At 44.9% G+C, this 17,964-nt stretch overlaps 1 protein-coding gene across 4 annotated transcripts in view; it reads right to left on the minus strand.

The window, feature by feature from the left end:
* Nucleotides 1-427: 427 nt before the first annotated feature.
* kif26ab (kinesin family member 26Ab) overlaps nucleotides 428-17,964 on the minus strand; it is a 68,715-nt gene continuing 51,178 nt past the window's right edge. For all 4 annotated transcript variants that reach the window (XM_044047543.1, XM_044047544.1, XM_044047545.1 and 1 more), the window contains 12 exons: nucleotides 16,816-16,999; nucleotides 13,916-14,128; nucleotides 12,944-13,037; nucleotides 12,060-12,322; nucleotides 11,046-11,229; nucleotides 10,367-10,526; nucleotides 9,142-9,304; nucleotides 5,042-8,294; nucleotides 4,160-4,353; nucleotides 2,761-2,784; nucleotides 2,511-2,661; nucleotides 428-2,430 (listed from right to left, as the gene is read on the minus strand). In XM_044047543.1, the coding sequence (XP_043903478.1) occupies nucleotides 2,249-2,430; nucleotides 2,511-2,661; nucleotides 2,761-2,784; nucleotides 4,160-4,353; nucleotides 5,042-8,294; nucleotides 9,142-9,304; nucleotides 10,367-10,526; nucleotides 11,046-11,229; nucleotides 12,060-12,322; nucleotides 12,944-13,037; nucleotides 13,916-14,128; nucleotides 16,816-16,999 (5,065 nt within the window). In that variant the 3' untranslated portion in view covers nucleotides 428-2,248. The remainder of the gene's footprint in view (nucleotides 2,431-2,510; nucleotides 2,662-2,760; nucleotides 2,785-4,159; nucleotides 4,354-5,041; nucleotides 8,295-9,141; nucleotides 9,305-10,366; nucleotides 10,527-11,045; nucleotides 11,230-12,059; nucleotides 12,323-12,943; nucleotides 13,038-13,915; nucleotides 14,129-16,815; nucleotides 17,000-17,964) is intronic.

Below are 17,964 nucleotides of genomic sequence, written 5' to 3' on the forward strand. Positions count from 1 at the left end.
TCGTTGATAGTTGATTAGGGACACCTGCTGCAACAGTCACGCTCATTACAGGATCGAACCATTTCGCCTCATTCCGTAGGTTTCTGCCACTTTTCCATTCAACCTACTGTATGTAAATTCTAAACATTTTAAATACATTATAATTAGTATGCAGCTGCATTAGTCAACATTTACATCTGCTATTTCCTCAACATCTACCTACAGATTGTGAAATGAGACAGTTGGCACATCAAGTGGCAGTGGTACAGCTCAGCAATTAATTTACCAATTAAAAATGTGCTTGTATTTCACATATATTGCTACGCTATAACTATTATACATACATATGTTGTGCTTCTCTCTGAAGGTTAATTGGTTTATGCTGCTCACAAACATACAGACAAACAAAGGTAAATGGGAAAAAAAAACATTCAGCTCTACAGAATCGTCAGTTTGTAGAACCATTTTATTCACAGGTAATAAAAAAAAAAAGTAAAACACAAGCTGCCTTATCATACATTTATACATAGGGTCTGAAAGTCCCATAGAAAAGCAAAGCAATTCAAAAATATGGGTTTTGATATGAAATATGACCTTACATATTGTTTTTTTTCTTCTTCTTTTTGTGGAAAAAAAGGTCTTGGTTTGGTAACAGTTATTTAAATTATGAGCCTAAACCCACATCATTGAAAGTTATTGTTAAAAAAAAAAACTATAATGGTAAAAATGGAGTAGAAATCATTCTTTAAAATGATTACAAAATCTCATGCAGCATCTTCAGAGAGGGCCTGAGAGAGTACATCTTGGAAAAGAAGGAAACAACGTAATTTTCTCATCGATATAGAAATCAAACACGCCAAAATACAACAAAGCCGGTATGTTTTTTTCTTGACAATCATTTCACCAATCACCTTTGCTCTCTATTTATCAGCCGTTTGACTTGCAACAAGCACATTGTATTGTGATTGATTGATCAACAGTGTCACACTCATTTGCTCTTATTTCACTGGACAATAAAAAATGATGCAGTCATTGTTTTGGACACTGTTCAACTTCTGCTTAGGGCCATACGTGACTGAAACTGTGTTGTTGTCGTTTCCCTTCAGTCAGTATTGAGGTTGTAAGAGTAAGTTGCAGTAAATGTACTGGAATGCATAGAGCCAAGGATTGGCAGCAGTAGACCTGTGCTATCTCATCTGTGCCCCTTTGTCTTGCAGTGACGACGCTCGCTGATGAGCACTGGCATCAGCGTAGCCATTCATTACGCGAGAAGACTGAGGGCGCCCCGCCCCCCCCGCGCCCCGGGCTTGCGTCACCACATAGTGAGGCACCAGAGAGAATGGCTGAGCTAAGAATAATCGCTCACTATCCATCACAGTGGCCCTTTGATTGATATGTTTTGGCTTAATCTTTCATTTTCGGTGAGATAAACACGGGCAGGCGCAGCTTGAATAAGCCTTCTATCTTCCTCTGTCTGCCAGCGGAACCGGTGCTCTACCTTAGAGCATGCACTGAGACCCACTTTGATCAAGGCAACTGGAGTGAAAGAACATTCACTCAGCTCTGCAAGCTTTTTTAGAGACCAGCAGGCAGGTGATGAGTGACAACAGTAAATGCAGTCGTTGGTTGAGATAACATAGTCCAGTGTGAAAAATCTAGAAAATTACAGAACCAGAGATTTTTAACATAAGGCGCAAGAGGCTGAATGAAGATGGATAAAATGCTGACTGAGGTTTGAAACAAGAGAAAAGGCAAAGTCTGGGAGCGCAATAACATTAGCTTATTGCTTGTTCCTTTTTTTTATCTTTATTTTTTTTTTTTTCTCTCAAAAAAGATATTTGTACATACCACATAATCATATAAATACACTATACAATGCAATATAAAATATTTTTCATAAAAGCAATATGTTCAGGGTTTGCTTGGGTATGCTCACGATACCTGCACCATATGAAAAATAAAGACTCAAAAGAAAACAATAAAAAAGGCACTTCCACATGTTGCTGACTCTTGAGTAAGTGATGGCCTCTGCCTTGCCATGAGGGCAACAACATTTGTGCTCACGTTTTATTCCTTTGTCTTTAAAACTATGTCCTGGATAACGAGGCACTGTAGTAGGTGGTAAAGATGTTCTCTGTTCTCACGCCAGGATCCACTCTCGTCTCATCTCCGTTTGTTCTTCACTCCAGTGATAACTCTTAGCCGACAGCGTCGCTTGTTTACCGTCCTTCCCACTTCCTCGTAGCTCTGCCTCAACTTCCTTTTGTCCTCAGACTTCCACTTCACGCAGGCCCTCCTGTATGCCGGGTGTCGACATGCTGATGTCGAAGCAGGTCACCATCATGACGTGGGACTTGCATAGGTTGACACAGAATTCCAGCTCTTCTGTGGCCTGTGCCAGGGCCTCCAGGTACTCCAGAGATTCTTTATCCAAATTCTGGTCCACCTCAACTGTCATAGAGTCAAATTAGAGTGTGGTTAGATGACTTGGCACAAAACACATTCGGGATTTTAGGTCACGGATTACTTACACTCTCCGTTCCACTTGCTGGGGTCCATCATCAACCTGGCCTTTGTGTCTTCCAGCTCCTCCATCAACATCTCATGCTTTGCTCTCAGTTCTCTCACTTGCTGTTGCCTTCTCTCCAGTATTTTCAGCTTACTGTTGAAATACAGCAGGCCCTGACAGACAAGGAAAGACAAACACTTTCAGCCACTTTCCATTGTTGTCATTCAACAAGTGTAATAAAATCCATTTCTCAAAGAGAACTATTGGCTCACCTTGTCAACATCTTGGAATGATTGCTAAATACAAGAATAGAGAAGAGAAACACGTCAGAATGTTAAACAAGACAGATTATTATATGAGCAGCAGATATTCTCAGTATGAGATTCCAACTGCATTTCTCAAAGTTTTGAGAAAGTCAGAGACAATAAATTAACTTGTGTTCAGGCATCGATGCCTGATCTTTCTTCCCCTAATTGAAAGTTAATCTAACCACCATGCAGTTGATTTAATATCTTCTCTTAACAAATCCCTGTCTGCCTGCACTGAACTTGTGGGAGCAGTTAATGATCCACAGAAGAGGAGCCAGCTATAAAAAGCGATCAGGCATTTGGGAATGAGCGCCAGCGATGAGTTGATTTGGGAGGGTGCTGGGCGCCGCTGAATCTATCGCACATTCCCTGACCAGTCTTTTTCATACGTCTTCCTTTTTTTATTCTTCCTCTCTCTCCCCCAACATCACCATCACGCTCGGCAGCAGTAAGTCGAGTCATCACTCATACCCAAACTAATTAACCCTCGTCAGTAATTGCCTCCCGAACTATTGACATTCCCGCGGAGCGCTGTCAAAATACCCAGCGCCGGGAATTAGATACAGACATTTTAACTCTGGGATTTGCCTCTTAGGCGACAGCGGGTCACACATCTGAGACGTATTATTCCTGTCTTGTTCTTTAAAAAGAAAGTGGGAAGGAACGAGCTCAGACGTTCCCACAACACAAGTCAATGTGGCACGCCTTGAGCGTGTGTAAGACACAAATGTCACACGTGTAAACACACCGAGTGCGCCGACCTGGCAGGCGTGATTGACAGAATCTCGGGCCAGACATTAGCTCATGTAAAACAAGTCACGCGGGATAGCACGATACAAGCTTCTGATATCACACACTCGAGTATCTGCAGACATCGATATCAGTCTGATGCAGTCATTTTAGACCAGGGGTCTCAAACCCAAACAACCTAGGGGCCACGGAGTGTCTAGTTTGGTCAGCAGGGGGCCGGTCAAGTGGAAAAAAGTCAAACTTTTTGTGAAAAAGACATCACAATAGTAATATTTATGATGATATTTCACATAATTTCAAAATAAAAGTGTCTGTTTTGATATGGAACGATAAATAGTTCACAATATAAACGTATTTATGATACAAAATTAATCTATCAATAAATAAAAACATACAGAAATATCTCACTGTAAAGTGGTGGGCCACAAAAAATTGGTTGGGGGGCCGCAAGTTTGAGACCCCCGTTTTAGACTTGTGCAATTTCAGCTATTTCAAAGACTTATTTATGTTTTTACAGTCTGTGCATAGTTTTTATAGAATTTTTATCAGTCCAATATTAAAGCCAGTGATCTTGATCCATATAGTATTGTATCGGCTCATCCCTACTGCTCACCTCTGCGGTTTCCTCATGACGCCGCCTCTGAAGCCTTTCCACGTCATCGATCTCATACACCTTGATCTCAAAGGGCTCCTTCAGTGGTCCAGACATAGGGGGCAGGTCCACCCACTGACCTGCTGTGCCAGCCTTCTTCCCCAGGGAAGAGGTGTCAGGCAGCGGCGCCGGGATCAGCCGTCTTCTCTGGAAACCTACAAAAGCCGCGCATACGATGCACACATTCATAAAAGGCACCAATTACGTTCCGTGACATACAGTGGCGCGATTTATTTCTCAGGTTCTCTGAGTAAATATGTATGAGTCTCACTCTGAGATGTAAAGTAATGCACGGCTTTACACAGACTTGCAATTGCATATTTATAAGGATTCATGAGTAAACATTCTGTATGTTCACTGCACAAATAAATTCAAAAAGTTCTGTTGAACACACATGAATTCAAATGGTTATATACGCCGTACAGTTTAAAAAAAAAAACCCAACAACCTTAACCTAGCCACTGCCGCTCATGTTCAATTCATCTTAGTTGATCACCGCTGTTCAAAGTCGTCTCGTCTGAAACATTCATTGTTATTTTCCCCGTATAAAATATGTATGAATAATTTATACTGCTGATTCAGGGACAGAGAAAACCCAATGAAACACAAATTCATGAATGTAATAAGAATAGAAGTAAGAAACCCAGCATGGATAGTTTCCTAGGAGACAGCATTCATTGATTGCGAATACAATCTCAATGTGCATAGTTTCACAAGAAGCTTTATCTCCTAGTCATCAGCATATCCTGTTATTATCAGGGGGATCTATTCCTAATATTTGAGCATAGCATTTATACCTGCACTGCAGTTTATAAAATCACAAAACCCATAGTACACTCTTACCATTTGCTCTCTTCTTGGGATACTTGGAGCTTCTTATTCTGCCCGAAGACGACATGCCGCTCTCGCTCATGGAGTCGTGGGCGGAGGAAGCGCTTCCTGTGGCTTCGCTGTCACGGATCATGCTTTCATACCCACTGCTGCCACCGCTGTGGTAGAAGAGAGCCGTGCGGCCCATCGCTGGCGGCAGCTCCCCGCTCAAGACACTGCTGTTGTCGCTGCCGTGGCCGCTGCTGTAGCGCTGAGGCCGTCTGGGTGCCGTGATTTTGCTGTACGGGGAGGGCAGCATGGCTGTGGGAGGTTTGTCGTCACTCGCGTTCACCCCGCTGTCATTGCCGCTATCTGAATCGCCCGAACCTCTCAGGTGTTTGCCTGATACGTTGCCCGTTGCCAGTTCGCTCACGCGGCTGTTGGCAGCCCTCATGGCCTGCTTTGTGCCCATGATAGTTCCTCTCCCTGGCTTATTACTGACCGCAGCAGGGGTCCGAGGAGCCGATGTCCGTCCTGACGGAGGGAGGTTGGCGTTGGTGTTTCTGGTCATGGGAGCGGACAAAGATTTGTTGGAAGAGCTTAGGCCCTTTGCGTTGTTGGCTGACAGTGAACGTGCCTTACTACCGCTGACTGTTCCGACTGCTCTGGGATTTACGGAAGCTTTCACCTGTCCAGATTTGCTTGTATTTCCTCCACCTGGGGATGACAAACAGGTGGCTATAGGAGAGCTGGATGAATTAGGAACACCAAATCTTGGAATGGACTTGTTGGATTTGTTACTACCTAAACTTGTCCCACTGTTCTCCCGACTGAGCGCAGTCCTGGAACCCGATAGGGACAGACTTTCACACCTTTCCAGTGACATCTGACTGCCATAATGGTGGCCAGCCTCTCCTCTCGGCCCTCTAGCCTTTAGACTGGAGGTAACTTTGGCTATGTTGAGGCTGGAGGTTTTGTTACCGACAGAGTCGACTATGTGACGCACATCAAGCTCTTCCTCTGATACGGCTGCCCTTACCCCAGAGGCCCTTCCTGTCTCCCCATATGCTGACTTTAAGGCACTTTGGGGCAAAAGGGTCTTAGTCTTATGATCAAGACTGGACTTTCTCACTGGAGGGAGGGGAGGCGAGGTGCAACCAGGTCTTGGGATGTTACTTGCTTTCTGTGAGTTGGCCTTGTTGTTTTTCCCCAGAGATGAGAATTTAAGGCTTGTGGTAGATGTCATACTATCTTGGCTCCCCTTGTAGTCTATGGTGGAATGGATGACCGGCACTGTTCCCAGGGTGGTGGCACCTCGTCTGAGCTGAGGCATTCTGCTGGGAGGATTCTTACTGGCTGATTTCTCGCAGCCGTCGACCACCCTCTGGGATGAGGTAGACCCCTGCACCTTTGGTGGACGGGGTACACTGTTGCTGCTGTTGGATGTTTTGCTGTAAGGTATGCCACTGGGGGGATTTCTGGCAAATCTGCTGGTGTTGCTGGATTCAGAAAACTGAGGTTCTGAGTGGTTGTCAGTGCGCTGCCATGGATCCTCCTGTTTAGTCTCTTGTCTTGGAGGCTCCCTACTGCTGCTGCTGCTACTGCTACTACTATGAGAGATGGATGAGGTAGGTTTAATCTTCCTGGGAAGACTGGAATTGACTATGTTGGGGGTCTGTGGAAGTTGTGAGGAACTAAGGGAATGAGTTTTTGTTATTTTGGATGTGAATTTGAGGGAGCCTTTGGCTGATTCCGGAGATGGGGGACACTTTGTCAGTGATAGTTTGCTTGAGGCAGCACTATCACTGTCTTGTTCCGAAAAACTAAACCCACTGTCATTTAAGGAGTTCTTGGCATCTCTAGGGGAAGATACACAATGGAACATATCCAAGGAATCAAAGCAAAATGTGGCCGCGGATCCCGTCTGTTTGGACTGAGGAAGGAAGACATCATTAGAATGAGCCCCTTCATTCTCCAACGTGCAGACACTAACTTCGCTCAGCCAAGAGCTAATAGATGAACCTCTGCTGTCCACACAATCCTTCATTCCGTCCTGGTGGGGTGTGACCACGGCAACGTTCCCCTCCATTCCTCCTACAGCTGATGTGTAGGCATCAAATTCATCATTAATGCTGCTAATGATGCTGACAGGTCGGGAGCCGGAGGCCAGAGCCTGAAGGGAGCAGTCACTGTTGAAGCTGATAATGCTGGAGGGGCGGCCCGTATCGACGAGGCTGTCAATAGACAGCTCCTCCACCACGGTGAACACCAGTTCATCCTCTCCATTTAGCTCCACGGGCTGCTGCAAGGTAACCGTAGCTCTAAGGATGTCCCGATCCAGACACCTCTCCCTCAACGTAGAGCGCACCTGACACACCTCCATTGGAACTCTGAACAAGGGGGAAGTGCAGGGATCCCTTCTTTTCACAGCTTGGTGACTCATTCCCACAGGTGGCATTCTGGTGCTGGATCTTTCCTCATTATCTACATGCTGCGAAGGCGGAGGGGCCGGCTTTGGCAGGGCTTTCTTGTTGAAGTAAACCTTCTCCCGTACCACGGGCTCAGAGTTTGATACTGAAGGGTTTGCTAATGTATTTGTACTAACCTGGCTCTCAGGAGCCAAGGCCTTCTCACCATCAGCACTGGTCCTGCATACATTTTGGACACTCTCTGGTGTTGCGCTTTCTTCAAGTATGCATTGTATCTTGGCATTGTCCAGTTTAGACTTAGTGCTGGGACTGCAGGACGGTGGCGTGGTGACAGATTTTGGAGATTGCTTGGGTGAGGTGCCCTCTTGGCTGCAAGACATATTTGCTACAGTTTTTGGTGAAACACAGCCTTGGATCTCCTTTGATTTGTCACTCTTGGGACTAGCCTGACCTCGCTTGCCCTCTCCAACAAAAGCAGTGGGCTCTTCACTGCCATCTATACACTCTAACCTCTCCTGCAGCTCAGCAAATGTGTTGCATTTGAAAAACTGGTCTCTGTCCAGAGGGCCTTCCCTTACCGACCTCTTCTTATTCAGAGAGGGGATGATGGGTACAAAGGCAGGCGGGCCTTCGTTGTCACTGAGCTCTCTGTCTGAGATTGCAGTTCCACCAGGCCCAACATAAATGACAGTATCACAGGACTGTTCACTACTGGAGGAGTAGTCTGGGTCACTTAGCAGGGAGGGCAGCTCAGGGTCCAGCGCTACTGTCCGAGGATGGAAGGGTCTGAGGTGTGGCGGCCGGCGGATCCTCCCTTCCTCACAGGAACTCTCCCCTCCGGATGAACTGGATGCATACTGCAACGCATAGTCAAAGAAGGCCTCAGTCTCATTAAGTGATGATGATTCTATCCGCTAAAAATACTAATATAATAATCCATTCAAATGTTAACCGCTATAATTTACAGGGACATTTTTTCTTAACAATTTCATTTTTTAAAACGAGTTATAGAGCCGTGAAATGACCAGTCGATATTTATCTTAAGGTTAAAAGTGCACATCGATAATCAGACAGATATTAATGTCTGTCATATGAATTGCTATATGTGGACTGCATTGTAATCATGCCAGGGACCAATACTGAAGAAAATACATGCTGTCCTTCTGGCTAATTATGTGGAGCATATATTTCCCTAATCCGAGGGAATGCATTACACACTTCCTTAGGCATTAGTATTGATTACATGATTATGTGTTGAAGAGCTGAGAAGAACGTGAGTTAGCACACGAATAATCTTTCATCTGCAAAAGCATTCACAGATTAATTTGCTCGATGGGAGCAGGAAAAATATAAAGGCGTTCAGTCACTGCATGAAATAAGATGAATGTAATAAAACTTGCACATGCATATTAGAAATGGAAATGCTATAACAGCAACCGTTAAAAAATAATGTTAGGCATCAGTTTCACTGCATTATCATATCATCTTTATCATAATGTAAGACGCAGCACAGTTCTTCTTGCATGAGCCATTATTTAGAGGTCTTTAAATTCAAACATGTAACTGAACACTATGGTAAATTACAGAAATTAACCATCTGCATCAACGACCTTTGCACCCTCACTTTATTTCCGTGCATTATTCTTTTGTCGGGTTTATAGCTGCACGTGTTTTTATCAGAGCTCATTCGGTTCATCGGCGTACCTTAGATTTCTTCTTTCTCATGCGGTGGATTCGAGACGCCAGCTGGATTGTGGTGAGCGAGTCAGTGTAGTTGGCAGGGGAGTCAGAAATGTGGGCGATCATGGTGGTTCTGCAGTTTATGTTGCCAAGGGATTCCCTCAACAGCATTGTCAGTTTGCTGTCCCTAAAGAACGCATTCATACCGTCATTAGCAAACAGCACAATGCAAATTGAAAATGACAACAAAGGTAGCTGATATGAGTCCAGGGGGAGACATTTTTGAATTGTCTGAACTGATAATCAAGCTGGACTCACACAAATGTGTGGCATCAATGCTTTGACGGTGGGTTGGTCTGACACTGAAGGCAGCTATTGATGGGTGCACTTTGTCTGACACAAAATTGTCACAATGGGGAGAAGAACCTGTCCAAATGCTCAATTTGAGCCGTGTAGTGGTCGAGCCACACAGTTTAACATGATTTAACTGACTGGCACCTGTGTTGGCATGTTTGCATAATGCATTTTGATTGACCTGCGCTTGCACTGCCACTTGGAAAGTTTAGCTTTTTTTTTTTCAATTTCTGTTGCACAGAATTCAAGAAATGCGACGCAACTAGAGCTGCAACTAACGATTAATCTGTCGATAATTTTCTCAATTAATCATTTGGTGTTCAGAATATTAGAAAACCTTAAAAAATGTTGATCAGTGTTCCTCAAACTTGGACATGATGATGTTCTCAAATGTCATGTTTTGTCCACGAACCAAAATGGTTGACTTTTATTGATTTCTTATCCAGAGCAAAGAATTTAAGAAAATATTTACATTTAAAGAAGCTTAAACAATCGGAAATCTTGTTTTAATCATGAAAAAAGCTTCAAACCAATTAATCGATTATCAAAATAGTTGTCGATTCATTTAGTAATCGATTAATAATCGATTAATCCTTTCAGCTCTAGAAGCAACAGACCTAAACACAGCATTGTTGAGTCCAGCATTACATGTGCACATGTAACGTCACAACACGTCATTAATCGTTCCATACCTGAGGGTTTACAATATAATTTTATAATTACATAAATATAAGTCTTCTGATAATCTATATAGAATCTATAAAAAACACCAGTTAAAGGTATTATATATGGGGCTAACTCAATAAAATCAGACCAGCAACCCTCAAAGAACAAGAGAACAATAATTATTTCACAGAAGCTAAAATGAAAAGAGAATGTTAAATGGTTTACTTGCCTGTAAGGTACGTGTTTTGCTCCATTTGTTAAAGCCATGATAACATTTCCCAGTGCATTCAGAGATAGACACAAGCCTCCCCCTCCGTCTCTGCTTTTACTCAGAACCTTTTCACAACTTCCCAGGTCGATGAGATGCAGCCTGCTCCGTCCGCCTGACACTGGGCCAAAAACAGCAGAGGAACCAGATGAGAACAGTGCAGACAAGAACAGACACTCCCTGTTTGAAGTCAGTTCCTTGCACGGCACACAAAGATGACATAATGACAGGAGTGGCACGGCTCAAGCCTACAAGACGGGTGACTGTCAGAGCCGTCTGATTTATGAGCGTAAACTTTCCACAGTGAAACTATTTCAATTGCAGCCAGAGTGATGAACTCCCACCAGGTGTGCAACAAGGACATGCTAACAAGGAAGCTCCACTGAAGCCACATAGTAACCGCCACCAACTTATGAATACAGAGCAGTTAGAGTGAGTTGTCATCCATAAACATTGCAAATAAGGGACCGCTTACGACGAAATTATTTGTCCTCCAGCTCACAAAAAGCCACAATCAGTAAGAAGGACAGCTCACTTTACATAACTATAATAGAAAAGGGGAAATATAATAGTGCTTCACACTATATATGTGATTGCAATCTTAGATGAGAGTTGTAGATATGGTAATGCAACTACTAACTTCCGCCCTTGCCACTCTTCTCCATGCGATATTGGTAAATGTGCAGCGTGAACAGCATGTGGGAGTTGCGCCGGTCTTCCTCGTCTGCATTTGGCCTGCTGGTGCTGCGTGCGGTGATGGCTGCATCCAGGTAGAAGGCAGCCTTCTCTGCTGTCGGGGCACGCAGCTCACTCTGATTCTGGAGCTGGAGAGGGGGGGGGAGAGACAGTAAGACAGGGTTAGGGTGAGCAAAGGGGACCACACAGGGCTTGAGAAAAAGGCTAGATGTGAAAAGGTACGAGAATGAGAAGGGATCCAGCTAATTGGACCTCAGCACACATTTCTTGCCCATTAGATTGGGTCTCGGGGGCAATTAAAACTGCAGATATGCGCACACAGGGAGGAGGATTAGGTAAGGTAATTGTGCAGCAGGAGGCAAGGGCACTTGCTTCAACGTGGATGTGATGATGGTGATGGTGAGATACAGAATGAGAGGAGGGGGTGCAAAAAAAAAAAGACGGCGGGAGACATCATGAAGGAAGCCCACGCATGGCTGCTGAGAGGAAGTACATGAAGGAGCTTCTCTGAAGAGCAGAGCCTTTGAAGTCAGAGTCCATATAGTGAAGATTCCCCAAAACAACATCTGTCAGCAACACCTGTGTGAGTCCCTTCCAACCTTCAGTCTTCCACCATCCCCCAATATTTCTATTGTGCTGTGGAGGACTCGCACTAACACACTGGTAATAGATGCGGACAGGAGAGTCAATACGAAGGGAAGAAAAAAAGCCATCAATACCTCAGATGGCTTTGATGGAAATATAAAGAAGGGATTTTAGAGGCAGGCAAGATAGAGTGAGAGTCCAGGGAGAAAAATAACACACATGCACACACACAAGACAAAGTCAAACATCTTTGGGAGAGTAAGTGGGAGATCATATACAGGAACAATCAATACTGAGACAGCCTAATACTTTATAACCTGCAGGGGGACAGTGATAGGATCAGTGAATAAAGGAGACGTGGAATGCTTCTAACCTGAGTGCCACAGATGGGATCCTCTCTCAGGTGAATACCCGGGGACTGGCCCTCCTGCAGGCTGCCAGTTGACACGTCAGACAGCAAGTCTTTCAGCTCCTCGTCTTTCCCGAAGATTTCCACCGCAGACACTCGAACAGAGAAGCGCGTCCCCGTCTTCTCCTTGCGCTCATTGATGAGCTTGAAGAGCCAGGAAATGGCACAGGGCACAATGCCGAGGTTCTGAGTGGAGCTGTCTTTGCCAATCATGGTGTATGTCTTGCCTGAGGATGTGTGAAAAATAGAAAGGGATGAAAATGGAAGTACTGCTTTTTAATCTGGGAGCCGGCTAATGCTGGCTACACTATACAGGGCGTTCAGACAATAATTACTTCTTTCATCAAGTGGCTTGGAAGAGGCGGGATGTTGACAAAGGCATAGATGCTGAAATTGGATATTTCCCAGTGAAGGGTTATTGTGTTTAACAACTGCTGATGGAAAAAAAATTAATAACGGCTGATGTGGTTTGGAGGTAATATCAAGTACGTGCCAAATAAATGTCAAACGTTTATAAAAGGACCCTTTCCAGGAGCAGTCATTTTGTGCAGAATTATAGCACGTGGACACTGCAGCATGAAGAGAGCAGGCCCTTCAGCCCAAGAACACTGGTCAAGCCAATTACTAGGATTTTAATTATACACTGAGCCCTGAAGCCTGGATGCAGCACTTTATCCCTCACTCCCACATCACTACCCATTGCTCCACTGCAATATCCCATTCCTTGACTTACCCAAGTGCACCGCTAAGCCAATTGTGGAAATCAAGTGTAGCTAACAAAGAGCGATGTGAGTTGTCCCCGGCTAACAAAGGCTCTCCTCTAATCTCTTGCCAGTGGATGAGCTTACCGAGCTTCACTTGGCCAAAGCAGAAGATGCAGCCGTCTGCACCGTTCACCACCGACTGGAGGATCTCAGCGACTGTCCCCGAGCACACCTCAGCCTGTGGAAAACACACAGAGACAAGAGTCGAATTTACAGCCTCGTCCGAGGAATAATGTACAACAGGTGCATTGAGCGATTATAAAATTGGTTACACGGAATCCCATTAACGCTCTCCGTTTTTTTTCATCACCTTGGATTGTGTGTGTTTGTGCATGTTTGTGTGTGTTGCAGTGAGTTCCAGCATGGGTCCTCTGGGGCGCGGTTTCTGCAGGAGAGGCCCTCGCCCATACATCATGCCGCAAACAAGGCCTCTAACAGCAGAGCAGCTTGCTGTTACTGTTAGCCACCAACAGTGCTGTCCCAGCGGTACAATCTAGCAGCCGCGGCCTCAGCTCTGCAGCGGCAACATTCCACCTTAAGCCATCAGCAGATTACAGAGGGAAACGCTTGCTCCAAGTAGGTGGCATGATAGAAGATCTGAGAGCCTCAGAAACACTGTACCACATAGTGATGAAACATCTTCTCCACCCTTGATGACTGCACCATGGGGAAATGCACAGGAATTTTGCAGTGTCTGCCAAATTTTCAAAAATATGCTGTTTGTTCAAAGCGGTGGTGAGGACACAACTAAGTCACCACATAAACATATATCTGACCTTTGATGCCTGCTGTGTGCTGCAGAGAGCTGAGGTTACATATAGCTGCTCTATGAAAGGAGAGGTTAGATATAACTGGAGTAAATTCAAATCATTCCCCAGGGGCTTTAAAGAGCCCAGCTGTTAGGCCCACACTGGTACAAATGCCCTCTGACCTAAGACAGGCATTTTTCTCTAAGCCTCTGGCCACGCCCCTGCCAGCATAAACATGTCTGTTTGTCCTTGAGAGACTGAACTCACAAACAACAAGCACACAAAACACACACATGCTGGCCCTTACTTGTGAGGCATCCTGGGTGAAAACGGCATCAAAGGCGAATATCTTTGGGACGGCCACAGTGGCGGACCTCCTGTGTCCGGAACTGGAGTGTGGGCTGGATGCAGGGTCGTACAGGGTCAGCTGCTTCTTCCGACTGTCCACTTTCAAAAAGGACTGCGACTCTGAGGAGTCCACGGCCTCCAGAGATGGACAGATGCGCATCATCACCTTCACCTGGATTTTAAAAGTCACAGGATAAACAGGAGGTTTAAAAACGGCAGGGTGAGGAAAAAACATATCATGAATGTGGAAAACGGAGTGTGAGCAAAAAAAAAAAAAAAGAGTAGAAATAGAAACGCTCAGGTGTAGCACAGAGGGGAAAAGCATTAACATTCTGCACTTGTCGCCTCAGAACACTAACAGAGGAGAGAGGAGGAATGCACCATGGGTATACTGAATATAGGTTAGGATCCAAACTGAGAGCAAGGCTCAGCATTATGCATTAGCATCACGTCCACGGTGTCAGAGTTGATGGACATTGTAGGTTTCCATGGAAACTGGTGAACTCAGTGGGTCAACACATTGTCGAACAATGTCAGAGAGGCAGCTAAGTGCAAAGTGAGAGTCATCGTAGAAAATAGGTGAACATTAAAGTGTTGGAAGCACCATGCTGCGGGATTATACCTCCAGTGGGTTGTTTCTTTGGACCAGGTGCAGCTCATCAGCATGGGAGCGCAGGAGCATATGGCTCCCTTGTCTTATCCTACGTATTCACTCTTCCTCCTTCTTACTACAACTACCTAAACCTACCCCGTTGAATTCTGGAACTTAACATTCAAACAGCGAGCTTGCAGTCTTAACACATTCCGCAGGCCATGGTTCAGTACACCGTGCCCGCATTGCGGTGCCCCAAATAGGATAACAGCTTATATCTCCAGGTGTTGATTGGGCACATCTCTGACAGGCCTGCTCATGTCTGAAATCATTGCTGCGTTTGCAGGAGTGAAGTCAGCCTGCCGGTTGTGTACAGTGTGATGGCATCCCCGCACAAACAGCAGCACTGTGTGCGCTTGTGTAGGTGTGGTTGTGGTTATGTCTATATGACACTTCCTTTCACAATGACCTTATTTTGAATGTCTTGAAAATTCTATATTACTTTACAATATGATGGTCAGATATATGTACACAAGTGCCCTGACAGTGGAAACTGTAACTGCAACTGACTGTCGACATAATGGGCTCATGGGATATGTATAGCAGTGTTTAGAGTTCCTGTCAACTCCCCAAGTGTTTAGTGTTACACCGAGCATTGGATAAACAGAACAGGTTCTATATCCTACCGTGTATGTGATAGGGAACTCAATCCTGAACTATTTCAATGCCTTATGAAAAAGTACCTACGATGCCCCTTGGGCATTGAAATGAAAACCTTAAAATACAGCTAACTCCCTTCTCTTTTTGACAGATGACTGTTTTGTTCAGCTGGGGACCGTCTACTGTCTTAACCCCAACACAAAAAGTCTATTCTTCCTCTGACTAGTATATAAATATTGCTACAGATCTCAACCCCCCCACACTCTGAGACATGTCACGGGAAATTCTTTTCTTTCAGTGGATGAATTTATCTTGGATTCCTAAGGCCAAGTGCAAACTCTCTTTGTACTCCACAGGGGGGCTGTTATCCTGACTGACATGTGCATATGCTGAGTAAATTACATTTGCTGTGATATTTAAACTGGGCTTCCACATTTGCAGAGACTGTGTGTACCAGACAAAGGCTACCACGCAAACTACTATATGTCTCAGTTTTATTTATGCTGGCAGAGATCAGATACTGGAGGCTGTGGCAGACTGGCTACAGTATTTTTCACACTTCAGACTGTGCGCTAATGGCCTCTGTGTTCCTGTCCCCGTGATCCCTCCACAAAATCCATTAGCGTGGCTTAGCATTCCTCCCTCCGCTCAACAGCACGCCTGGAGAACTCGCTCTAGGTCAAACGTGGAGAGGTGAGAGTGACCCACATATGAGTTGATGGAAACAAGACACTAACCCAAGTTGCATAGAATTTAATAACACGACTTAATATGAAACAGACACAGGAAAAGCTAAACGCGTGCAGGCTACTGAGATATGACTGCAAATTTAATTCCATAAGGGAGAGAGACGGGGGGCAAGAAAAGTCGAGAAAGCGCTCTGATGTTTTTGCTTTAAAATAAAGAAAACCTGAAACTCTGGCTTGAAAGACAACTATAAATCCAGATTTACACAAGCTACAAAGTAACTAGCAGGTGTGGGCTTGAGGAGGGTTGTTAACAACCATTTTTTTTAATGAAGTCAATGGGAGATTAACAGCATGTCGGAAAATCTCAACCGTCTGGATACCTGGCAACAGAACCAAGCACTTCCTATCCAGGTGGGTTCTAATCTTGTTAGGGGACTTCTGCTTTATAAATACAGGATGACCGCTCCGACAAACAATACCCAATAAACCACAAAGGAAGAGTGTTGTGTATAATACAGCTTTGTTAAATGACTGCCCTATTGCGGTCGGCCCGACTTTCACACATGCTACCTTAAATGGAATTTAAAAAATCCCGCCTCATTACGGTGACCGGCGTTTTGAAGAACTATAGTTTTTTTAACATCTTTCTGGATTCAGTCGGAGGAAGCGAGTCTCACAAATCAAGTGAATTCATGACATTCCACCAGGCTTATCTGACTGCATCTGTGCAGCCTGTACCAGACGACACGCTGCCTCTGGGCCAGTGTGCCGCCACTCTGCATTCTCCCCTACAAATACGGGTCTGTTCATATCTGTCTGTGTGGGGGGGGGAGACGGAGCTGACTGTATATTATCTACTATGCATTATCTGTACTTTAGTGGCAGTTATTATATGTGCTGCCACGTGTCTGCTCTCACCTTTCCCATCCCTGGATTCTCTTTCACTTTGGACACGGCTCGAAGCAGGCATGGCGGGGCGGGGGGTGGGGAGACCTGCAGGATGCCGCTGAAGTTGGTCGGGTAGATGGAGGGCTCCTGTGAGTGAAGCAGTGAGGGCTGGTGCTTCTTCCGCTTTGAGGACAGGTTAAGCTTCTGAGCTGCCCTGGAAGACAAAAAAAAAAACACAGGAGGTTGACGTCAGACTCTGAAAACCACCGAGTCAGACAGTTCATATACAAGCAGGTTGTATTTTCCTTGACCGAAAAGCTCATTGGTTTTAATTGTGTACTTTGACTTTTTAAGGGTGCACTGCAACACCTTCAGAACACACACTGAAAAGACAACCTAAAGGTCATAGAGCTCTTTTTAGTCAGCCAAAGCAAACAATGAGAGCAGGAGAGCTAAAATATGCCACCACTCCCTACATTTTGCACTTTAATTTTGCTTTTTCTTCCAACTCCCAATTCATTCCTTACTCATACCTTTTTAAATCCATAAACTGAAGAAGAAAGAGGACTGCCATGGATATCATTTATGCTTTAGGCTGCTGAAACACTGCCTTCTGGGATGCACTCATGTTTAGTAACAGCAAAGCATCCACTATGTGTGTGGAGGTTTGACCTTTCACATGAGTCAGCACCGACAGATAAGAGGTACGCTGGAAAACCCACCTCTTTCTTCTAATTTAATGGTATCTTCTAACAGATCCCTCTGTTGTAACTGAATCCAGCATACTAATTACAATCCACTGCCAGCCCAGCCTCACATCTAAAAAGTGACAACACAGAGAATACAGAGATTGGCCACAGAACCGATGGAGTCAGACAGACACTCCCTTCTGTCTGAACCCCTGCCACTGAAAGGGCAGAACCAATATGTCTGCCCAGCCTGCAGGGAATCTAGCCAGAGGCAGAGTGGCTCCAGGTATGGCATCGCCCCGGATCAGCCAACACTGCACCTCAGCTGGAAATTCAAGGTCAGAGGTAGAAAGTAATACTACAAGGACATTCAGTTTCTTTTTTTATTATTCACTCCAGCAGTGTGATTTCAGAGAAATGCAGGAAAGGCACAGAGGTGACTGCCAACATGAAGGTAAAAGGGGACATACTGTATATAGTAAAAGAAAAT

Source organism: Solea senegalensis, linkage group LG16 (assembly GCF_019176455.1).
Source record: "Solea senegalensis isolate Sse05_10M linkage group LG16, IFAPA_SoseM_1, whole genome shotgun sequence".
Lineage (NCBI taxonomy): Eukaryota > Metazoa > Chordata > Actinopteri > Pleuronectiformes > Soleidae > Solea > Solea senegalensis.